Source organism: Maniola hyperantus, chromosome 16 (assembly GCF_902806685.2).
Source record: "Maniola hyperantus chromosome 16, iAphHyp1.2, whole genome shotgun sequence".
NCBI lineage: Eukaryota > Metazoa > Arthropoda > Insecta > Lepidoptera > Nymphalidae > Maniola > Maniola hyperantus.
In genome coordinates, this window is record NC_048551.1 from 14,102,305 (window position 1) to 14,128,815 (window position 26,511).

Sequence of the window (26,511 nt, forward strand, 5' to 3'; positions counted from 1 at the left end):
CGCGTTGCCGCGCGGCACGGCTGGAGAGAATATTTTGAAGCGCAGCGAAGCGACGCGCAGTGCAGTGACGCTAGTGCGACATACCCAGCGGCGCGGCGCGGCGCTTCAGTATGCGTACGTCGCTCGAATAAGATACACGCGCATCTTGTTAGGTATTTAAAGTACAGGCAAGAATCGGCAAGATAGACCTCAAAATAAATAACGTAGGTTTAATTTTTGGCACATGACGTGTTCCTCATGCTCTTAGAAGTATATCCTCAAAGGTCCCAACCCCTAGGATGTCGGCTTCCCCCCTTCCCAGTGTCTAAATGTATAAATGTCTCTCCGAGCGTTATGAGAAAACATCAATGGTAAAAATAATCCTGATTAAATAACTATAATATATTATGTACATATTATACCTACCTACTTCATCTACGTACAATTAATAGTTTCGGAAATATGCCTACCTATTGTTGTACTTGTGTTTATATTATACTAGCTTATGCCCGCGACGTCGTCCGCGTGGACTACACAAATCTCGAACCCCTATTTTAGGGTTCCGTACCTCAAAAGGAAAAACGGAACTCTTATAGGATCACTTTGTTGTCTGTCTGTCTGTCTGTCTGTCTGTCTGTCTGTCTGTCTGTCTGTCTGTCCGTCTGTCTGTCAAGAAACCTACAGGGTACTTCCCGTTGACCTAGAATCATGAAATTTGGCAGGTAAGTAGATCTTATAGCTGACATTTGGGGAAAAATCTGAAAACCGTGAATTTAGGGTTAGATCACACAAAAAAAAGTTAAATTGTGGTCATGAACTAATAATTAGTATTTTCAACTTTCCAAGTGAGTGACTATACCAAGTGGGGTATCATATGAAAGGTCTTCACCTGTACATTCTAAAACAGATTTTTATTTATTTTTATGCATCATATTTTTTGAATTATCGTGCAAAATTTCGAAAAAATAAGACTGTAGTACGGAACCCTCATTGCGCGAGCCTGACTCGCACTTGGCCGGTTTTTTCTCTTCGATAATTCGTTCTTCTTCTGCACAACAAAGAAATAATAATCAAATCCTCTTCACTGTCGCTCATCTTGCGACGTTGTTGCTCGTACGCGAACGGGTGTAAAAGTGACGCGCAAGTGACGCGAGCTGCCGCGTACTGAAGTTGTAGTGCGGTAGGCACCGTCGAGCGGCCTGAGGTGACGCGTTCTGCAGTCGGACTGAAGCGCCGCGCCGCGCCGCTCAGGTGCGTACGAACCTTTAAATAGGACAAATATGCTGGAAAAAACTTTTACACATTTTATTAGCTAAAAACAATTCCTGAAACTGTATATTACGGTGGTTTTCAAATAAGGAATTCAAAAAGGCCTCTAGAATTAAAATGAACTTTTTTGAATCTTAGTTTTCTAGATATCTAGATAGACTATTTGGCTTGAATATTATGGTACCTTACACGTGCTAGAAAATATTATGATGTCTTGGATAAATAGCGATCAACCTAGTTACTTCATCGTCATCTCAAGCTATCGCCGGCTCACTACTGAGCACGGGTCTCTTTTCAGAATGAGAAGGGTTTAGGCCATAGCTTATAGGTACGGTTTGAAGGTACCCACCCATATTATTATTAATTATGAAAGGACAAACTTTTGATGATAAATTATTGAATTTGATTGGTTGTTCTTAAAGAAAATTAGAAATTGCATCCGTTTGCAAAGGTCACAAAAATAAACTTTCGAGGACTGTACTGAAGACGGTGGGAGGCTTCGGCTGTGGCTAGTTACGACCATACCAGCAAAGCCGTGCCGCCAAGCGATTAAGCGTTCCGGTAAGATGCTGTGTAAAAACCAAAGGGGTCCCTATGGGTTTAATAAAAAAAAAGCCTTCCAGTATAGCCCGCTACCATCTTAGACATCATCACTTACCACTAGGTGCGATTGCAGTCAAGGGCTAACTTGCATCTGAATAAAAGTCTGAGTGTGTGGTAGCCTTAGTGTGAGTAGATAGCTGTAAGGTCTAGAATGTTTCCACTTCGTTTGCGTCAGGTTTATTCGTCGACACTGAATAATTGGAGAGCGACGTGTCCTTATCGTTTCATTCTACTGCTCAGATTGCTTACGAATGTGAAATAAAAACTTGTGTCGTCTAACGAAATTAATAATCGAATCCTATCTGTAATGTAATCGATAAGTTACCAGCGTTGTTATTTGACAAAAACTGCGTGGTATTTTTGATACACACAACAAAGCTTATCGACAGATTTCAGATCAGGTATATTTTTAAATTTTAATAAATATATCCGAGGGGTTCTATTCGTGGTGCGCTCCGTACAAATGTAGTTTAGCTCTTATTGGAATACCTACTAACCAATCAAACTCAATGTTTGTAGATAGGTACGTTCTAGGTTTTATATAAGCTGTGATAGCCTAGTGGTTAGCACGTCCGCCTTATAATCGCAGGTCGGAGGTTCGATCCCGGGCACGCACCACTAACTTTTAGAAGGTACCTACCTAGGTATGTGCTTTTAAGTAATTAAACATTACTTGCTTTAACGGTGAAGGAAAACATCGTGAGGAAACCTGCATGCCTGAGAGTTCTCCATAATGTTCTCAAAGGTGTGTGAAGTCTACCAATCCACACTTGGGCAACGTGGTAGACTATGGCCACTACCCTTCTCACTCTGAGAGGAGACCCGTGCTCTGTAGTGAGCCGGCGATGGGTTGATCGTGATGATGATGACGTTCTAGGAACTAATATACCTATATGTCCGTAGCTTTCGAGACTTCCGTTAAAATTTTCAGTTTCAAAGTTATACAGGGCCTCAAGAATTTACAAACAAATGTTTACCTCAAAAATTACTTAATGAATGATTCCATTCAAATATCTCCCAAAATATTGCCAACCTTTTGGTTAAATCCATCCCGATTAACCAATAAACCAGTGAAGTTAAAATCACGGTTAAATCTAATCTAAAACGCGATGCTGATGTGAAAACAATGACGCCTCAAAGATTTCTTTGAGGCGACAAAATCGTTAATATGTATTATGTATGCCGTCAAAGTGTGATAACCGACGACGAAGGCGAGGGTAATGAGCTGGCACTTAGGGACGGGACACTACCTATTATCATTGCTAATGGCGTGTTCCTTCAAGAAAATCTTCGCAACTTGATAAAACACATATTCACCTTTATATACAAGTAGCTAAAGTTCCTTTTCACGTGGCCGGTTGGTTTTCCTGGTGTGATCGGCACTTAATTCATTATTCGATCAGTGGCCTAGAGGGGGTCGGTGGGAAGGGGGAGAGGGGGAGGTTTAATCGTAAAATATTATGTTAGCTCGTTATGTAGGTGAGGTCCCGAATTGATCGCTTTGATTGTAGGCTTTCAGGCTTTGAGGTCAGAATTAAGGCTTCATTGTCATTTATATAACCTCCTGAAATGTTTTTCTGCACGTTTTTCTTTCCGTTTTACTCGTTTACTCGTGAGCTCTATTTTTTAGCCTCAAGGCGAGGTTATGCTTCGGAGTAAATATGTAATACTTAAGTACCTACTACCTAAGTAGATATTTACTCGTCACTATCAATGGAGTGAATTATAGCAAATCCGGATAAGTATGCTAATCCATACTAATATTATAAATGCGAAAGTGTGTCTGTCTGTCTGTCTGACCGTTAGCCTGTCTGTTTGTCTGTCTGCTAGCCTTTCACGGTACACCCGTTCAACCGATTTCGACGAAATTTGGTACAGCTTGCATCCCGAGGAAGGACATAATCTACTTTTGATCCCGGAAAATCAAAGAGTTCCCACGGGATTTTTAAAACCTAAATCCACGCGGGCGAAGTCGCGGGCATCATATAGTACTTACCTACTATATAAAACTATATCGATGGCTTAGTTCATAATTGCACTAACTACACAATTATAGATTTTACGTGTTAGCAGTTTAAAGTTCAGGTATGATGAGCTTAGCTAAACATTTTGATTATCTCTTTCTTTGTCACCACTTCCTAACTCTATTGACTTGTAAAATAGAACTATTGATATTGAAAAATACACAAAAGTGTTAGGTGCATTGAAAAATAAACCATTGAACCTTTATTTTACAGACGTAGGTATAGTTTCTCTTTCCTACAAATAAAATACTTAGGTATCCCTCCTAAAAACCTCAAACTCCTGAGTGCAAAAAAATAAAAAAAACCCGGATACATGACGTGTAAACCTATCCGATTCAACTTTACATAGCATTTCAGTGCTTACTGTCTAGGAAATAAGGGTGGAATGTGGCTGACAGTAGTGCAGACTAGCGCAGAGTGTTTTCTAATTGAATTCTGTAACACATCCCTGGCTGAGTGGTCGCGAATGTTTGCCCAACACTCACCAGTAATTAGTCATTTGATTACTGACTGCAGTCACGTGTGCTCTGACTCTACTGGATTATATTACCTACCAACTACTAAGAATGTCATCACGATCAACCGATCAATCGCCGTCCCGTTACTGAGCATGGGTCTCCTCTCAGAATGAGATTGCTTCCTCACACAATGATAAGGTAATTTTTCAATGCACTTACGTACTTTATTATTTTTTACAGCAAACAATGTAAAATCAACTTCAAACTTCATCAAACTTGTTTCGGCAGTCATATCTTCAAAGATGGTTTACTTTATCTAAACTACTGGCTGATTCCCGCGAATTCATTCGCGCGGATTTTTTTAAAAATCATGTGGGAACTCTTTAATTTTCCGGGATAAAAACAGCCTATGTTACTCTCCAGGTCCTTAACTATACCCATGCAAAAATCACGTCGATCCGTTGCTCCGTAGCGACGTGATTGAAGGACAAACCAACAAACCAATAAACCAACAAACAAACACACTTTCGAATTTATAATATGGGTAGTGATTTATCATTATCATTATCATCATGATCAACATCGCCGGCAACAGAGCACGTGTCTCCTCTCAGCTCAGAATGAGAAGGGTTTTTGCGATAGTCTACGGAAAATTGTTTCCTAATGCAACCGATTTTAACATAGAATGTGTTGTAAAGGATGTACCTATTGAGAAGATCTTTATTTTGTGAATTTTACAACAAGAGAAATACGTACTAAGTAATACCTACCTATTGTTTTTGAAATGATTTTGTTCTAGAAGGCTGAACGCCTCTACGAGACGTAGCAGCGGTTACAAATACTCGTAGCAGTGTTGGATTCGATACGACAGGGGCTTATACAAGATTTGAGTAAGATTTTCGGAGCAACACTATACCTTAATCTGAACCTTAGCCCAGGATCAGCGTTTTGATCTTCAGGTCTATGATCCTCTAAATATTGTAAGGATTATATAAACTATATATACACGTAATTATCCGGAACGTAAATTATTTTTGGCAATCAGCGCGATTTTTTTAGGGTTCCGTACCTCAAAAGGAAAAACGGAACCCTTATAGGATCACTTTGTTGTCTGTCTGTCTGTCTGTCAAGAAACCTACAGAGTACTTCCCGTTGACCTAGAATCATGAAATTTGGCAGGTAGGTAGATCTTATAGCTGACATTTGGGGAAAAATCTGAAACCCGTGAATTTAGGGTTAGATCACACAAAAAAAATTAAATTGTGGTCATGAACTAATAATTAGTATTTTCAACTTTCGAAGTGAGTGTCTATATCAAGTGGGGTATCATAATATGAAAGGTCTTCACCTGTACATTCTAAAACAGGTTTTTATTTATTTTATGCATCATAAGTTTTGAATTATCGTGCAAAATGTCGAAAAAATACGACTGTAGTACGGAACCCTCATTGCACGAGCCTGACTCGCACTTGGCCGGTTTTTTTCATTATAGGCACGCTTGACCACGATCACACCTGATGGGAAGTGATGATGTGGCCTAAGATGGGACGCGTTTGCCTAGACGGTGACTATTCAGTCTTGTTTTAAAGATACCCGGATAGCGTATAAGGAACGATGACGCAAAGCGTTTCGTACGCGTAGATGGAATGTTGACGACATAGGGGTGGAAACTTGCCTGGCGTCTTGGGGTGCGGTGGTAGAAAGGAGGGTCTATCTATAAAATCTACTCGAGGTTTTTCAACATTCCAAAAGTCATGTTTTGTGAATTTTACAAAAAAGGGTTTATTTCGAAATAATATAGTAATTTACGTTTTTTGAAATAATTTCGTTGTGGAAGGGTAAAGGCCTCTACGAGCCGTAGAAGCAGTTACGAAACTTAACAGATACTCGTAGCAGTGTTCGATTCGATCAACAGAGGCAGAGGCTTGTAATGATAAGTGGAAGTTTCAGAGCAGCACTACTTACCTATTCTTCGTTAGAACCTTACTCTAGGTTCTTTTTGGTTTTCAGTACTAGGTATAATCCTTTAAATGTTATAAGGATTCTCTAAGTTATTGACGTACCCCACCCCACATCATTTTTGGTAATCAGCATGTTGATTAGTTACCTATACCTAATCTTACAGGTAAGTTTTTACCTGTAAGTTGTTCAAAATTGCTGAATCAACAAATCGTGGATTTCACAAGAAAGAGATTAATTTTGAAACACGTAATATTGATTTTTGCAAGGATTTTGTTTTTTTTTTTTTTTTTTTTTTTTATTCAGATACAAGTTAGCCCTTGACTGCAATCTCACCTGATGGTAAGTGATGATGCAGTCTAAGATGATAGCGGGCTAACCTGGAAGGGGTATGGCAGTTTTTATTAAACCCATACCCCTTTGGTTTCTACACGGCATCGTACCGGAACGCTAAATCGCTTGGCGGCACGGCTTTGCCGGTAGGGTGGTAACTAGCCACGGCCGAAGCCTCCCACCAGAACAGTACCCGTAGTACAAGATTTTACGTCTCACCAAACCAAACCAAATTCGACAGTCGAAATACTTCCGCGTTACAGTAAACTGGATCTTAAATGCCTTGTTTTAAAGCACAAGTTTGTCTACACTTCTACAGCCAGCGCTCCAAGCGGAAACATTGCGAAATTAAAATCAGTGGCATTGAATATTTGACTTCAATTCAAGGCTGTTTAGGTCCATTTTACTGTAACGCGGAAGTATTTCGACTCTCGAATTTGGTTTGGTTTGGTGAGACGTAAAATCTTGTACTACGGGTACAGTAAAGGGCTCTACAAGGCGTAGCTGCGGTTACAACACTCGATAGCTATAGATACCTAGTAGCATACGGTTCGATCAGATACGACAGAGGCTTGTAGAGATGAGTAAGAGTTTGGGGGCAGCTGTAATCGGCACTCCACTATTCGTTTGCCGCTCGCCGAGTGGCTCTCTCGACTCCGACTCGTGGAAACAAACTATTCGAGCACATCTGCGAATGTAATGGAATACGCAATTGTGTCGTTGTTTGCTCGCTTCACGCCGAGGGAGGCTTGTTTGCACAGTGTTTTGCTTATCACAAGGTTTTTAATCGTCTGTCAACACTTAAGATCCGACTCTCTGCGGCTCAATCACTCGGAGTGAACTGATGACTCGGAATTAGTCATAAATCGATTAGGGCATACAAATTAGCATACTTTGCATAGTGAAGTGGGCTAACAGACTTGTGTATGTTAAGTGGTGCTTATGTTATTGTCTGTTGAACCGAGTTGTAGGCTAGCGAGTAAGCGATTTTTAATTTCTGTTACGAGTACCTATCAGTCTATATTAGCTAACTTTTTGCATATTATACCCTCTATATTATACCTACGTCCTATATCAACACTTATGGTTAGGTAAGTTGTAATAAAAATTAAAATGTTGTTGAAATTGAAGTTTTATTTTCAAGAAGTGATAAGTAGGTATCAACTATCTTCAGAAAATATTTTTTTATAATTTAACAAAATATATTTTCTAAGAAATTAATGATTTAAATACAACAATAAGAGCTCAAAACTCAACTCAATCGCAAAATCTTTAGAAATTAAAATATGTAAAAATTATATAAAATTCCTATACCTAACATAGTATGAGTACATTTCAGTTCATTTATGATCTAGCAGTGCTATAAAAAACATTTTTAAAAATTTTGCTTTAATACTTACCCATTGGAAAAGTCAACTTCGACGGCGAAAGAAAGTTCCCAGATCTTGACTAAACCAAAATAATATGCCAATCTTCTCCTGTCTGATCTATATCTCGTATATAAGTATATAAAATACATAAAAAACTGTTTTAGAATGTCACAGTAAACCTCTTTCATATGATATAGGTATAGTTATCTTAGTTTGAAAATTGAAAATACAAATTATTTGTTCATAAACACCTTGTGATGTTATCACAAATTCGTGGTTTTCGAAAAATATCGTGGTCAACGGGAAGTACCATATAGGTTTCTTGACAGACAGACAACGAAGGGTTACGTTTATCTTTTTGAGGTACGGAACCCTAAAAAAGCTTAGGTTCTGTGCAACTAATTATTCCATTTACTTTTTCGGAACTCAATAATGTAGTGATATAAAAACAAACGCAACATTTGATACTTTGAAGTGTCTCGCGAACACTAACACATTGCTTGTTATTGTAACACGTCACACGTCGCCACTTAGCGGCGCCTGTGACACCCGACACTGCGGCACGACACCCGCCACGCGAGCCAATCACAGCCTTATTACCTGCGCGATAAGGTGCACAAATATTCAGCTGGATTGTATCCACATAACAGGCGGAAAATATCCCAATGTGACGGAAAAAAATCGTTTCCTCTTCTGATGCTACTAGCTTGTAAGCATAGACTAATGAAGAGATAGACAGGAAATGTTTCAAATGTTGGATAGAAGCAGGCATTACTTTGCGGAAGTCCATGGTTTAAAAAAAATTGCGAGCAAACGAATGATGTTAAGTGATTACCGCTGCCCATGAACATTTGCAGCACAAGAGGAACCGCCAATGCGTTGCCGGGCTTTCGGGAATTTGTTTCACCCCCTTTCATTTCACTCCCTTAGGGGTTGAATTTTCTAAAATCCTTTGTTAGCGGGGGCCTACGTCACAATAGCTATCTGCATGCCAAATTTCAGCCCAATCCGTCCAGTAGTTTGAGCTGTGTGTTGATAGATCAGTCAGTCAGTCAGTCAGTCACCTTTTCCTTTTATATATTTAGGTATCAGTAATCGCCTGTGTTCGTTTTTGCTAGCGTTCTGGTTACACCCTGTATAGGAAGCTAGTTGGGAACATCCCGCGGGTGTGTAGCATGTGAGGGCCCATGAATATGTAACGCCGCGCGGAGTCACACGGAGTCACACGGAGTCACACGGAGGTTGATTGCAAATGTTGCCAGTTTCCACAGCTTCCCTGAATGTATGTGGAGTGGCGAATTGGCACACTGTAGCTTTTGAGATAGCGTAAGTATAGCGTGGGATGTTTTTTTTTTTTTTTTTTTATGGAACACAAACAGCTTTTACATTTTTACTTAGCTACTTATTTCTAGTTTGTACATATGCCTATTAAGTGTTCACTCATTAACATTATATCTATTGAATTTTGAAGTTGGGGCAATTCCTCCCCAATTGCCATTTCAACCTGTCGCGTACTATATACCTTCCGTGCCGTTAGCTTTTGTTTCATGGGAAATAGCACGATATAGGGACAATAAATATAATATCATCATCATCATCAACCAATAGACGTCCACAGCTGGACATAGGTCTCTTGTAGGGACTTCCACACGCCACGGTCTTGCGCCGCCGCCGCCATCCAGCGGCTCCCTGCGACTCGTCTGATGTTGTCCGTCCACCTAGTGGGGGGTCTTCCAACGCTGCGTCTTCCGGTGCGAGGTCGCCATTCGAGCACCTTGGGTCCCCAACGTCTATCGGTTGTACGAACTATGTGCCCTGCCCATTGCCACTTCAGCGTCACAACCCGTTGAGCTATGTCGGTTACTCTAGTTCTCCTACGGATTTCCTCATTTCTGATTTGATCACGTAGAGAAACTCCAAGCATAGCTCTCTCCATCGCGCGCCCAAATATAATATAACTACCTAATATATTGATAGCCTTGTGGTTGACCTTCCTTACGAGAGGTGCGGGTCTCGACCCCGGCCATGCACCACTAACTTTTCAGAGTTCATTATGCGCGTTTCAAGCAATTAATTAAGTAGGTACAATAGGCGGCAGAAAGTGATATAAATCGGCCTTCAGAATGACATTTCGGCTTTATAGGGCGTTTTCTCTGTCACTCATACCTATATGACGTTTTGTCGCTCTCAACGACAGAGACAATGCTCTACAAAGGCCGATGTACATTACTTACTGGCGCGTACTGTATCACTTTCTTTACGGTAAAGGAAAACATCTCACAGAAACCTCTTTGGACAAAAAGTCGAGTATTTGTATGCTCTTTATTGAAGCTTGCTTTCGAGCAGTAAGTAAGTAGGTATCTGTCTATTAAGACAATAAGATGCTAATTGATATTAAGTAATAATAATAAGTAATAATAATAATTTATGTACTTAAATGAGGTTCTAAGATTATTGTGTCTACGATATTATCTTGAAAACCCCTATCTTGAATATTTCCTATTACTTTAATAATTTTGGTAGATTAGGTACTTTAATGAAATAGATGGAGCGCTAGACTGCCTAGGTAGTGTGTAGTGTATCTAGATGTTTTTTTTTTTAAATTTATTTATTCATAATAATTTTACAAAGTTTCCTACATATCTATCTCGCCAAACTGGTGGGCCAGTTTGTTGGCGGTTTGTTGGTGTTGTTTGTTGTTGTATATCAGTGTTTGGTACATAAGTAACTCGAGGTGCTCTCCAATGAACTTGGGGCATAGGGGCAACCTCATGGTCTTGACTCCACGGCTCACATAAGCCCATTGTTCGCAGTACATGGCCCAAACACCCCTAATTTCCAAAATAAAAATGGCGTCCTTCTAAACAATGGCACGCAAAACGACCATCGTGTTCTTTGTTTTAGAAACAATAAATTAAACCTGCTAAGTGCGAGTCGGACTCGCACGCGAAGGGTTCCGTACCGTAGTACACTGTGTATATTTAATACTATGTAGTTACCTACCTTTTATTTTTTAAATTGGCATCGCGTTATAGCGGCAATATAAATAAAGACTCTGGGAAAATTTTAACTCTCTACCTATTAGTCCATGGTGCCAGGCAGGAACCACGGCGGAGCAGGAACGGGGATCTCAGCTGTGCAGGTGACGTCCAGCCCCCAGGGGGGACGGGTGAACATAAGGGATATGGAGGACAGATGAAATAATTAGTAGGGACTCAAGAAGGCGCCCCGGGAGAACACCAAGAGCAAGTAACGAACGGGCGTCCTTCCGCATTTCATGGCCCATATTATAGATGGGAGGTGGAGAGTTGTACCAGGTTCATGAGATACAGCTTGCTAACAAACAGATAGACGGACGGACAAAATCTTACTAGATAATAGGCTCCCGTTGGCACCGTTCAAGTACGGAACCCTAAAAACGCGGCCATCATGGCCGTTTAAAAACGTCAAACTCAAATGTAGTGGATCCCTGCGGCGCGGCGTTCCAAATATGAAGTTCCCGCGTACAAATGGCGGCGCAGGCAATTTTTACAAATGGCTGCCGGGCCCCCGCAGGTGGTTTGTTGGGAACCGCTTTCAGACCCCGCTAGGGTGCAGGGTGCAGGGTGCAGCCACCAACACACGGCGGATGTACACGTTCCGAATGGCCCGATACCACAGAATATACATAATAGTATCTACTAGATAATAATATTATGGTACAACACTGTTAGGGCGCGTTCACACGGTACGTGACATGCCAAGGACGTAGTGACTATCATAAACAAAAAAATAGTCTATGTCCGTCCCCGGTATGCCAGCCAATATCTGTACCAAATTTCGTCAAAATCGGTATAACGGATGGGCCATAAAATCCCGTTGCAAATCTCCGATTTTCCGTGATAAAAAGTAGCCTTTATCTTTCTCCAGGTTCTTAACTATATCCATGCAAAAAACCGGCCAAGTGCGAGTCAGACTCGCGCACAGAGCTTTCCGTACTACATTTTTCACGAAAAATCAAAAACTATTATGCATAAAAATAAATAAAAATCTACTAGAAACTAGAAACTAAGAAACTAGTCGGGCTAACGTCGACTAATCACGTGAGTACAGCCGGGACAGATATACTTAATTTAGATATAAATAAAAATCTGTTTTAGAATTTACAGGTAAAGCCCTTTCATATGATACCCCACATATAGTAATCTTACTTTGAAAGTTGAAAATATCTACTAATTATGTATTTTGTTTACGAACACATTTTTTGTGATCTAACCACAAATTCACGGTTTTCGGATTTTTTCCTTTACTTGTGCTATAAGATCTACCTACCAGCCAAATTTCATGGTTCTGAGTCAACGGGAAGTACCCTATAGGTTTTCTTGACAGACATATCAGACATACGTATAGACGGACAGACAGACAGCCAGACAGATAACAAAGTGTTCCTATAAAGATCCCTTTTCTCCTTTTGAGGTACGGAACCCTAAAAATAACGTTAATCCGTTGCTCCGTAGCGGTGTGATCGAATGTGAACCAACAAACAAACACACTTTTGCATTTGTAATTTTAGTATGTAGAATTATGTCACCTGCAATATCATCATTCTCCGCTTTTATTAAACAGTTTCTAGCACAAAAGTCCGATTTAAGCAAAAATCTACGATTTTCTGGCACGAACAGTGCCATCTATGAGGCATCATTTCTTAGAAACACTGGAAAGTTCCTCCTTGCCTGGAGAAAACAGGACCTGACAACACCCCAGCGGTGGTGTGCCTATCGCCCACACCATGGAGATCCTGGACCAAGACCACGAGGCCACACCAGGGCAAGGAGGTCATGCCTCGAGGCCGTATCCCCATCTTGGCCTAGGGCCTAGGCCAGACTCCGTTGTTAATTGCCTGGCCGGTTATAGTTCTGTGTAGACACCCCCTTATACATTGTAGACGTGTAACACGTTCCACGTGCACAGACTAAGGACAAAAGCACCCGTAATTGAGTAATTCGAGACTGTCGTACTGTCGAGCTCTCTCATTTACATTTAACGGGATATTTTCAAAAACCTCACGTCCTACCTAAGCAAATCTCGTGTTAGCCTTGCTCTGGAAGGGTGTATTTAAATAAATATTTGAAGAAAAGGGTGTTCTATGGTGGAAAGTCCAAAGTTGATTTTCCGGTGGGGGATGAATTGGCGTATGATTTGTGATATCGGTTGGGGCGGGCGCGGTGACGTTTGACGTTTGGCGGACTCATTACTGAGACAAAGCCGGGGCTGGGGGTGTGCGGGGGTGCGGCGCGGCGGTGCGGGCGGGGGGCGCACACGAGGGAGCCCATCCCGCCCGCACCTCCTTCAGCCACTTTCCTAAATCAGCAGCGATGTGTATTGTTTAGTATTTAGTTTCAAATTTTACCGTCGCTCGCTTATGTCTAACTAGCTTATGCTCGCGACTTCATCCGCGTGGACTACACAAATTTCGAACCCCTATTTCACCCCCTTAGAGGTTAAATTTTTAATAATCCTTTCTTAGCAGATGCCGACGTTATAATAGCTATCTGTAAGCCAAATTTCAGCCCGATCCGTCCAGTAGTTCGAGCTGTGCGTTCATAGACCAGTCAGTCAGTCAATCAGTCAGTCTTACACCTTTTCCTTTTATATACCTACTTAGATACCACGTATCTACGTATCTAAGCTGCTTTTTGCTAAGTTTTTTGCTGTTTTTTTTAAAATTGTGAGAAAGGCTTGACGACAATCATGCAATGATCAGGTCTAGGTTGGAGTACACTTGCCTAGAAGATCAGTGTCAGTCGTTAGTCATTTCAACCGGCTCTCTCTCACACACAGGAAAGGAAAAGACCTCCAATTCGGTTACCAATGCAGTAACAGACTTGGGTCACGATGACTACGTGATGGAAGCCTTCCATCCCAATAACTCATTCAGAAAATATCATTTCATAAACAAATGCAAATAAAAATGAAACCACCTCCACAGTTTATGTTCTAAGTATTTATACCTAGTTGAATCTCTTACTAATACTATTGGACCAGATATTAGGTACTGGGCACTGGGCACTGGGCACTGGGCACTGGGCACTGGGCACTGGGCAGGTGTAAATACTAGGTATTTTCTTTCTTACAACTGAATTGGGTATTTGACTACATCAAAAATAAATTATTTCTCAGCGATTATAATATAGAGGGTCTTCCAAAATACGTAAAATCCACGTCCTTTGTTAGTTTTAAGTGTGATAAACATTTTAAATTATCGATTAAATTAAAAAGTACGTCATTATGATGTGACGTCACATTCCAGTATTTCATAGAATATCGCATACCTACTACGTGCGCGTTTTGACGTTTGACTATAAATCTTTGAGTATAGTCGACGCATTTTAAACTGTGTCGTCGAGTTATCTGTCTATTTCGCTCGCATTTACAGGTCGTAGGTCGCGAGCGAAACAGACAGATAACTTGACGACTCAGTTTAAAATGCGTCGACTGTAGTTGTCAAATACTGTATTAGATTAAAGTAAATACTGACCGGTAAGGTGCGGTTGCGAGCTCTGACTGTACGGCGACTTGATCTGCGGGAAACCTGCGCAAGAGACGATTTATACATTAGTTTACAAAATATATCAGTTTAGTATTAATTAAAACAATATGGAAATCTATAGCGTACAAACCTAAAAATGACCAGTCAAGAAGTGCGAGTCGGACTCGCACACAAAGGGTTCCGACTGAGTACTAATAACGCTTTTATAGTGATGTAAGTAAGTAATAAGTAACTACAAATTCACGCTTTCAGATTCCTATTCAGTGCTTGTGCAATCTACTAACTAATATACTAACAAAAATATGATTTTGTATCTGGTGAAATAAATGATTTTATTTATTTATTTATTTATTAATGTATAAGACCAAATTTCATGATTCAAGATCAATGGGAAGTACCCTAAGTAACTAGACTATTAAATTGTCATCAAGCGCAAACCTGTCTTGCAATGATTTAAGCCTCAATAGCTCAACGGGTAAAGGAGTGGACTGAAAACCGAAAAGGTCGGCGGTTCAAACCCCGCCCGTTGCACTATTGTCTTACCTACTCCTAGCACAAGCTTGACGCTCAGTTGGAGAGGGGATAGGGGGGGGGGGGATATTAGTCATTTAACATTCTTTCAAAAAAAATTAAGAAAACGAGTTAATTCACGAGATTTGATGGCTACTGGCACTTTAGCCACACTTTAGCACTTTAGCCACGACACCACCACGGGGTTTTCACTTCTTTACATTAATTAAGCGACAACAATTATTGCACTCCGAGGAATTCCAATTTAAAACTCCTTGCCGCGATTTACCCGCGCCGGCCCGCCTCCGGCCGCGACCCGGCGGCGGCCCGGCAGAGACCCGGCGGAGAGGGGGGGCGTCGTTTCAGCAACTTTATTGCCGACGCCACAGTCAAACGAATTGCTTTTCGGTTTGAACAACACGCAGACTTGAGACAGCGGCTAAAAGTTATGTTATGAACCAAAGTAGGTAACATCATTTGAAAATAGAATAGAATAGAAATCATCATCATCCTCATCAGCCCATCAGTAACCCACTATTGAAAGCAAGTCTCCTGTCAGAAGGACAAGGGTTTATGCCATAGTCCACCACGCTGGCCGAATGCAGATTGGCACACTTCACTCACCTTTGAGAACATTGTTAAAAACAGGGATGCAGGTTTCTTGAGGTTTTCCTCCACCGCGATACAAGTTACACCGTTGAAGCAAGTGATATGTAATTGCTTAAATCGCACATAATTGCGATGAACCGCATCGAACAACCCGGGATCGAACCGCAGACTTCTCGTATAGGAGGCTGACGGCTTAACCATTAGGGTCGGGGGTTCGGGCACGCACCTTTTTCGGATGTATAGAGGTACGTGCCTTTGACAATCACTACCTACCCATATTATTACTGCCCATAAGTATTATAAATGCGAAAGTGTTTGTTTGTTGGTTTACTGGTTTGTTGTTTTGTCCTTCAATCACGTTGCAACGGTTGTAACGGAGCAACGAATCCACGTGATTTTTGCATGCGTATAGTTAAAGACCTGGAGAGTGACATAGGCTACTTTTTATCCCTGAAAATTAAAGAGTTCCCACATAATGTTTAAAAACCTAAATCCACACGGACGAAGTCGCGGGCATCAGCTAGTTAAATATAACTTGCTTTAACTGTGACGGAAAACATCGCGAGGAAATCTGCAGGCCGGAGAATTCTTCATAATATTTTCAAATGCGTGTGAAGTCTGCCGATCCGCAGTAAGCCAGCGTGGCGATGACCAAACCCTTCTCATTCTGAGAGGAGAGCGCATAGTGGTAAGCGCTGTGGCCTTATTAGTGGGAGGTCCCGGGTTCGATTCCCGGCAGGGATTTGGAATTTTATAATTTCTGAATTTCTGGTCATGTCTGGTGGGAGGCTTCGGCCGTGGCTAGTAACTACCCTGCCAGCATAGCCGTACCGCCAAGCGATTAAGCGTTCCGGTACGATGCCGTGTAGAAACCAAAGGGGCATGGGTTTAATAAAAACTGCCATACCTACCCTTTCCAGATTAGCCCGCTTCCATCTAAGACTGCATCGTCACTTACCACCAGGTGAGATTGCAGTCAAGGGCTAACTTGTATCTGAATAAAATAAAATAAAAAAATCTCATCACACTAAATGTACCTATTTGTGTTGGGTGTCTTATGTCTGGACGCTCTACAACAGACTAATTTTATTTTTGTCTCACAGTAAAGTGAAATCCATTTTGGGAATCAGCTGAGGGTTTATTTGGCGCCTGGCGAAGGGCGGGCGGGCGGGATTGCCTCGCGGGTCATTAAGGAACTGCTTAATAAAGGGTACACCAGCATTCTTTGCTTTATCCACTTTACTTGACCCTATCTACTAATTTTATGCTGACATTTGAAAGATTAAATTGTTATTTAAAATCTATGTAAATTTTGTTAGGTTATAAACTTTAGAATAAGACAGACAGACATACAACTAAGTGATCCCTATAAGAGTTCCTTTATTTCTTTTGAGGTACGGAACCCTAAAAATCACATCAAAATACATGAAGCACACAATACACACGTCACAAGCCGAGCTAAACAGTGTAGAGCCCACGTAGACTGTAGAGCCACAAAGGGCCAACACGTAGAGCCACAATAAGGGCCAACACGTAGAGCCACAAAGGGCCAACACGTAGAGCCACAAAAGGCCAACACGTAGAGCCACAAAGAGCCAACACGTAGAGCCACAAAGGGCCACACAACACACAAGCGATCGCTAAAATCTATTATTTTTTCTGCCGGTATCAGATTCCGCTTGAGAATGAGGATTAGACAAAAACTCACCGTGTGGCACAGACTAAAGGTGAATGGCAGACGGACTATTTGTTACTAAACTCCTAACTAAAGATCTGGGTTTCCTATGATGAATTAAAAAAACTATTGCTAATACAAGTGATGCCGTTGCCGCTACAGCCGTTGAGCATCGAATAATTTGTGATATATTTTTACAATAATTAATTGTCCAAAATTCGTGACTTGAATCACTCATTGTATCTACATTCGATGAATTAGCGGTACTTTTGTGTTTGCAGCCAATCTAAAGATTGCAATATTAAAACTGTCTACGAGGGGTGCAGTTTTCATGACATTGGTTGAATGCAGTACCTAAGTGCCTAGTCGTTCTTGACCGAGCGAAGCGAGCTCTCTGAGTCTACATGAGAGTAATAATTGGGTTCCGTACCCGAAGGGTGCCAAAGGGGACCCTATTACTAAGACTCCGCTGTCCGTCCATCCGTTCATCCGTCTGTCTGTCCGTGGGCTGTATCTCGTGAATCGTAATAGATAGTGAGTTGAAATTTTTACAGAATAAGTATGTATTTCTATTGCCGCTTTAACAACAATTAATTAAAATTTCGAAATGGTTGTCACGCAAAATTCAAAAGTATTATTTATTGTATGATGGTACGGGACCCTCCGTGTGCGAGTCCGATCCGCACTAGGTCGTCTTTTTCTTGTAGTCTGCGAAGGTGTAGGTAATGTGAACGCTTGGCGGACAATCGATGTGGAAGACGTTTAGTGGACTATTATTCGATATAAGCATCGAGTTAAGTTCTCGTACGAAGGGAATAAACGCTTCCTCAATTACGTTACGTGAGGAGTGAGGAGTGAGGAGTGGCGTAATGGGGGCCTTTGTGTTGAGAGGTGTTGACCGGACCGCTGCCATTGTTGTGTTGTGTTGTGTTGTGTGCGGAACAACAACCCACTCGGAAGGGGCCGACAGACGATAGGTTTGTTGGCGGTTGTGCCTCAGTCATTGCCTTGATTGAAGGATCGCCCCCAACAACCACCACCACCACCACCACCACCACCACCACCACCACCACCACCACCACCACCACCACCACCACCACCACCACCACCACCACCACCACCACGACCTCTCTATGGCGCAGTGGTAAGCGCTGTGGTCTTATTAGTGGGAGGTCCCGGGTTCGATTCCTGGCAGGGATTTGTAATTTAATAATTTCTAAACTGGTCTGGTCTGGTGGGCGGCCTCGCCGTGGCTAGTTTTCACCCTACCGGCAAAGCCGTGCCGCCAAGCGATTTAGCGTTCCGGTACGATGCCGTGTAGAAACCAAAAGTGTACCTATGGATTTCATAAAAACTGCCGTACTCCTTCCATGGTTAGCCAAGTGACAATGTTGTCTAAGATGGAAGCACATCTTAGACTACATTGTCACTTACCACCAGGTGAGATTGCAGTTAAGGGCTAACTTGTATCTGAATAAAAAAACATCGACATTTAGAAGGAGATAGCAGATTTATAGAGCGTTGTTGTCCCTGTCATCGAGACCGATAAAACGTCATCTACTTAGATATGAGCACTGAGTTAAAGAGACAACGCTCTACAAAGCCGAAATGTCATTCTAAAGGCCGATGTACATTACTTTCTGCCGTGTACTGTACATAGCTACCTAGCAAAGGTAGATCAAGCGCTTCTAATAACTCATCATCACCCGTCGCCGGCTCACTACTGAGAACGGATTTCCTCTCAGAATGGGTTAGGTTTGGGCATAGTCACCACGCTGGTCAAGTGCGGATTGGTAGACTTATCACACCTTTGAAAACTAAGTAAAACTAGTTGTTACGATGTTCGCCTCCTAGGGGTCGGGTGTTCGATCCCGGGCACCTAAATTGTAATTATTGTCATTTTTAGTATTTAGTTTGCATATCGCATGCACGCTGTACCTACCATGCAGACTTGTCTGTTTTAGCGAAGTAGGCTTGTGATTGTATACTATCATGTACCTATGTATTACCAGGTATATTATCATTTATCATAGTAAGGGCGGTTGTGCACTCATCCGTATTCGGTTCGTATTCAAAAAAAGGCAAAAAAATGGAGCGCCATATTTTTGCTAACATAAAAACACGGCCGTTTTTTTAAGTTTTATCTAAGTACATAAAAAACACGAACACGAACCGAATATGAGTGTACAACCGCCCTAACGCCTACTTCTATCCAACATATTATTTTGAAACTATTTGATTTTTTTATTTTTATTCAGGTACAAGTTAGCCCTTGACTGCAATCTCACCTGGTGGTAAGTAATGATGCAGTCTAAGATGATAGCGGGCTAACCTGGAAGGGGTATGGCAGTTTTTATTAAACCCATACCCCTTTGGTTTCTACACGGCATCGTACCGGAACGCTAAATCGCTTGGCGGCACGGCTTTGCCGGATCAATTATCCATACCTACTTCCATACTAATATTATAAATACGAAAGTGTCTATCTGTCTGTCTGTCTGTTTGCTAGCTTTTCGCGGTCCAACCGTTAAACCGATTACGGAGTTGGCTTACATCCTGGGGACGGACATAGGCTACGTTTTATCCCGGAAAATTAAAGAGCTAAAAGAATTTTAAAAAACCTAAATTCACGCGGATGAAGTCGCGGGCATCATCTAGTAGCAGATACTTATAGGTAGTCATTATTTAAACTTCATGTGGGTTTAAGAACACGTCATTGTAAACACATCGTGTATAGTTTGTCCTTTTGGGAAAAAACCTCGACACTTGTCAATGACAATGAGCGAGAGGATTAGAGGGGGCTCCTTCACTCGCTTTTGTCATCTCTGACAACATTAGCTCGTTTAGCTGTTTAGCTGTACAGCCACTTCACATTTTAACAACAAGCTAATAAGCTGTTGATTCTTGTGAGGATCACTTCCTTAGAGGTACAAAGCATGTAGATTGTAATTAAAATCTGCATTTTCAGGGTTCCGTATTACCAGAGAAAAAAAAGTACCTCTATAGGATCACTTCGTTGTCTGTCTATCTATTTTTCGTATCTGTCAAGATCCGTCAAGGGAATCAACTTAGTAGCTTATCTGTCAATGTTTGGTAAGATGATAAAAATGTTCCTGCATGTACTAGTAAATGTTTATTTTTGGCATTTGACAATAAAAATATAATGATGAACAATAAAAATAAAATACTATGAGTTTGTTGTGAGCTCTTCTCAGACCTGGGCGCGTTTGGAACCCTCGTAGCTTTAGTTTTAAGTTCGCGTAGTAATCAACACTGTCTTACAAATCCAACAACCGGCCATCAAAAAGTGTAATTTATTACCTACGCGTTTTAAAAATAAATTGAATTTTGAATTTTTGAAATAAAAATGTAAAGCATACTCAAATAATTGCCTTAATTTCGCTCTTAAGCAGGCAGCGATAGAAAAAAACGTTGTAGTGAATGAGGCACCGGATTACAGCATCGATGAGATGAGATGGTGGCTATTGTCACCTTTGTCATGGTGACCACTTGACATATTAAATAGCTGTCGACTTTACTACCCACAAAAACGCTTCCGCGTACTTCATGCTTGTTTAAATGTGATTTTCAAGTCAATTAAATTTAGGTATAATATTATACCTAATTTACAGAAATTTACCATTTCTAGTTTTTATTTTTTAACAACTCCGTCTAAATAAAAGACGATTATAGGTATTATTAGGAACTTATGGAGAACTCTCAGGCATGCAGGTTTCCTCACGATGTTTTCCTTTATTTAATTGTTCAAAACGCACATAACTCCGAAAAGTTAGAGGTACGTGCCCGGGATTGAACACCTGACCTCTTGAATAAGAAGCGGACCGGACGTCTTAACCTCTATGCTATCACGGCTAGTAAAACATGTCATAATACTGAGCCAATTTTATTAAAATCGGTGTTCTAGGACCCGGAATACAGTTTGACCCGAATTTCTCGCAAGCGAAATCGAGGGCACCAGCTAGTCATTGTCAGCAGAGGGCGCCACCGCCGCCGGAGCGGGGTGTCCTAACGAGGCGATCTTTGTCCGCCGTGTCAGGCGACAGATCTCCTCTAATTAACAAAAATGTTCCGGAAGTTAAGACTCGCCCTACACCAGCCGATTTTTTTACCCGACTACCAATAAATCTATGCCGACTACAAAACCAAAAGGAAGGGTTATGATTTTGGCAGTCTATAATGTATATAAATGTATGTTTGTATCGACTTATGTGTGTTCTGCTGTAGTGGCTAAACTGGGCCGATTTTGATGAATGAGGTGTCAATTGATTTGCTGTTATTTATAGTCCGGGTAACACATTACAGGCTCCATTTTATATGAACAAATTAGATCTGACGCATGTTACATCCAAAAAAAACCGGCCAAGTGCGAGTCAGGCTCGCGCAACGAGGGTTCCGTACTGCAGTCGCACTTTTTCGACATTTTGCACGATAATTCAAAAACTATGATGCATAAAAATAAATAAAAATCTGTTTTAGAATGTACAGGTACCTAAAGGCCTTTCATATGATACCCCGCTTGATGTAATTATCTTACTTCGAAAATTGAAAATACTAATTATTAGTTCATGACCACAATTTAATTTTTTTGTGTGATGTAACCACAAATTCACGGTTTTCAGATTTTCCCCGAATGTCAGCTATAAAACCTACCTACCTGCCAAATTTCATGCTTCTAGGTCAACGGGAAGTACCCTGTAGGTTTCTTGACAGACCGACAGACAGATAGACAACAAAGTGATCCTATAAGGGTTCCGTTTTTCCTTTTGAGGTACGGAATCCTAAAAAGTGGGGACTTTACTAAGATACTCCCGGCCAAATAGGTATTAAAACTGAGCCTTCACTGGCCGGCCTTCCCGGGACCGCGATGTGTAAAACATCACGACGAGGGATGTCTCTGACTTTTGCATACGCCATGTTGGCAGGATAATGTGTATGTACTAGGTATATTGATTCTTAAGACCTATGTAAATAATGTTGTAGGTATATGTACCATATTCTGGTTAAATAAATGATTATGGTTCCGGCGAAGCCGCGGGCATCATCTAGTTAATTTAAAAATATATTCTTCATAGTAAATATTGGTTATAATATGGGGATACTGTAACGATCCCCTACCGAATTCCAGCACCCCCTTAACCAACGTGAAAGTATTAATGAGCCAGTATTAATGAGTCACGAGTCACGAGTCACGAGTCACGATGGGTCGTCACTCGTCAGCCGTCAATCAACGTAATTTGTCTCGATAATAAAGATCTCATTGTGTAATGAACTAATGATTATGTGATTAATTAATACCTATGCAATTATATCGGTGAACATGTTTTGATCGATAGATATTGACAACCACTTTGATGTTAGCTTAGGGTTCAAGGTTCAGTTTCCCGTTAAGTTATTTTCGGAAAAGATTTTCTAAATTATTATAATCACATCTCGATTTTTAGTCTGAATGAAAATATAGGTTGTGGACGTTGGCTAGATTAGTATTATTTAGTAATCCTTCGGTACAATTACAAATATTGGGCAATATTCTGGTCTATTAAAAAAAATTATACCTACTGGTACTGGATTTTACCATCAAACCTAAAATAAATTAAATTCTGAAATATCTACAATCCAACTTTTTTACTATAGGTAGATTTATTATTTCACCTGTTATTATTTAATTATACCCAGTTAGTAAAGTCGTTTGTTCTACCAAGCCCATATTTCGTATTTCGCTCTCTGAGAATATTCTAGTTAAATATGCTTAAATTACCAAATTAAGGGTCTAAGTCCACTACCTATCTCCACTGTTTACCCAGATTCGCAATAAATTAATTTGAATTTGAAGTCTGTATACAATTACCTACTTATACTATGATTCCCAAAAATTAGTTTATGCTCCCAAAGTACCAATTGTAGTAAGAAACTTTCAGGGCATGATGATGCCTGGCCCACCAGTCATTGGAAAAACATGCGCTATACCTACTCTACACATACACGAACCCAAGTAGTTAGGTATTAAGATTTAAGTACACCTTAATTATTCCGATTGGTCTATAATTGCGGGTAGTTGATGACATGACGCCGGCAACACGGAGGCGGCCATCTTGCCGCATTGGTATTCAGCTCACGTCGCGCCGCTTGTACGCACTCGCTTGAAATGCAAACCTTCATACGTGATGTTGACGCGAATGTAGCCCTTATGGGGGGGCAATAGGGAGCCCGCGATGCTGGAGAGGTGGCGCGAGATAACCACAAGTGTTTTGTAATCTATCGCGTTAAGCCTGGTTGAGCTTGACTTCATAATCGCGTTTAGGCGTGTGGCGTGTGGCGGCTGGTTTTGTTGGAAAACCTTTGTTAGTTTATAATTTACCAAGATTTTTTAATAGCCTTGGAGTTCAGTTCCTATAAAGTAATACTTATCCACGTACTTACAGTCTATTTATTATACAGGTAAGGAGATATAGCTTTTCTGCCCGCTTACCGATGTTTACCGATGTTTTTATAACAGCCATCATATTGCCATCTCGACCTGTCGCGGGCTATAGATACGTAGGTATAATAGAGCTGAAGGTAGTAGAATCAGTAGGTACCCTTGTTATCAGTACCTCAGTACCCTCATTATAAATGCGAAAGTGTGTTGGTTTGTTGGTTTATCCTACAATCACGTCGCAACGGTGCTACGGAATGACGTGATTTTTGCATCGGTAGGTATACTTACCTAGATAAAGACCTGGAGAGTGACATAGGCTACTTTTATTCCGGGAAATCAAAGAGCTCCCACGGGATTTTTAAAAACCAAATTCCACGCGGACGAAGTCGCGGGCATCAGCTAATAATAACATCCACAAATATAACTCGAGCGGTCTCTATAACGTTCAACACGAATGGCACAGCCGCACCGCACATAAGCCCAATGCAATAAATTAATATCTAATCGACTTTAGGGCGGGTTAATTGAAAACGGTAGTGTCACACTAAACCCGTAATCCTGCAAGAATGCGGCGCGCTACCCGACCAGCGCCGCCTGGCCCCTGGCGGGCGCGCGACCCGACCAGCGCCGCCTGGCCCCTGGCAGGCGCGCGACCCGACCAGCGCCGCCTGGCCCCTGGCAGGCGCGCGGGGCAACCCGCGCAGTGCGGACGGGGGTCGGGGGTACCTACTAAATTATGTTTTCTCCCATTTTCTCAGAAATTTATTCATTATTAAAAAAATTCGGTCAATAGGTATTTTACCTTTTTTTGAAAAGTGTCTTAATTTGATCGTAAAGTGATAGTAAACTAGCAAAAATTTTCAAAAATTTTATTCGATCGATAGGTACGAGTACTTAAGTGCAATAAATTGCTACCGCCTACCAATTCATACCTACTGCTGACGAGGTTCTTTAGATTCACACTAACACAAATTAGGTGTTTTTTTGGTACTTTAGGAATCATGATCAAGATCAATAACGCTAATCCTTATTTCACAGGTGGTTTTTCATGGAAAGTGAATTTTCGCACTTACCTACAATCGTCCTCATCCTAACACGAAGTGATGCGAGTGTTCTCGCTCGTACACCCTTTAGCGTCTCAGCTCGGTTCTCTAAGTCTAGGTAAGACATCCTGTTCTACAATGAACCAAAAGCTTAATTTACAACAAACTTAAATAAGCTTAATTTACGCAAAGTAGGTAACGCCTGCTTCTACAGGTAGGTACAACATCCTGTTCTATAACCAAAGTAGGTAACGCCTGCTTCTACAGGTACAACATCATGTTCTATAACCAAAGTAGGTAACGCCTGCTTCTACAGGTACAACATCCTGTTCTATAACCAAAGTAGGTAACGCCTGCTTCTACAGGTACAACATCATGTTCTATAACCAAAGTAGGTAACGCCTGCTTCTACAGGTACAACATCCTGTTCTATAACCAAAGTAGGTAACGCCTGCTTCTACAGGTACAACATCATGTTCTATAACCAAAGTAGGTAACGCCTGCTTCTACAGGTACAACATCCTGTTCTATAACCAAAGTAGGTAACGCCTGCTTCTACAGGTACAACATCATGTTCTATAACCAAAGTAGGTAACGCCTGCTTCTACAGGTACAACATCCTGTTCTATAACCTCAACTGATAGTTTGGATTGGAAGTGGAGGTTTTGATCAGCCCGACTAGCTGATAAGTTTTTTTTCACCATTTTCTGTGTCTAGTCCTAGTGTAACGCCGGCTCCACACGTTGGCCCCAACGCTGGCTCCAACACTGTTCGTCCAACGTGTGGATCCGGAAATTAGCACTAGCCCCAACGTTGGCAAAGCTAATTTCCCGCGGGGTGATTACGTAAAACGTTGCAGTAGCGACAGCAGTAGCAATGCGATAGTTCATTTGCTGTCTCTCTTCTTCTTCTTCTTCTTATTTTGCTTTGTGGCTATTGCTGTCTCTCTAGCCGGACGTTTGACAGCACTGATCGCGAGATTTACGCCTGTCGTGAGATACGCCGGTCCACACGTTGGGGCCAAGGTGTGGAGCCGGCATAAAGGCGAGTGCACACTGGGGGAGCAGGGGTCACTAGCCGGCGGCGGCGGCGGCTCAGCTCAGCTATTTCATTACCGCGGCCCCAGCTAATCCGCGAACAAAGGACCTCTTATAATTCCAGATGCACGCTAACTTGCCGGTTGGGAGGTAATTGAAATTTTATTGCCAGCGATTCCGATGCTCTAATAGATTCCATCCGAGTCCACCCTTACATACTATTTGTATCTGGTAAATTAATGAAGTCATGAAGTTCCTTTGGATTTCTTTGCTTATACTCGTAGCTCTGATTTATTAGCCGGGAAAAACGAATTGTGCAACTTTTCAAGGGTAGGTAGTAGGTAAGTAGGTACCTACTAGATATCTATGGCTTTCTCAATAAAATTTAAACAAATTACTTTGGACTCACAAATTCTTTTTAATCATCAGTTTCAAGAAATTAATTCCATGTTTCAAAATAACGACAAAATAATATAATTTATTTCACAAAATAATTCTCTAAGTATTAAAAATAATATCATGAATTAAATATGCACTACAAAATCAAAAACAACGACAAATATTGCGAAGTCACAAGGAAAACATTAAAAAGGCCCAAAATGGGTCCAAATCACGCCCTGTGTATAGTGTATAGTCTGTGCAAACAAATTATAGTTTCCGTGAATGTGTGCACAAAA

At 41.2% G+C, this 26,511-nt stretch overlaps 1 protein-coding gene across 2 annotated transcripts in view; it reads right to left on the reverse strand.

Annotated features, from left to right (window-relative positions):
• Positions 1 to 26,511, reverse strand: part of LOC117989806 (visual system homeobox 2-like) — a 153,565-nt gene that overhangs the window by 95,207 nt on the left and 31,847 nt on the right. For both annotated transcript variants that reach the window (XM_069503877.1, XM_034977218.2), the window contains exon 2: positions 14,513 to 14,566. In XM_069503877.1, coding sequence (XP_069359978.1) covers positions 14,513 to 14,566 — 54 coding nt within the window. The remainder of the gene's footprint in view (positions 1 to 14,512; positions 14,567 to 26,511) is intronic.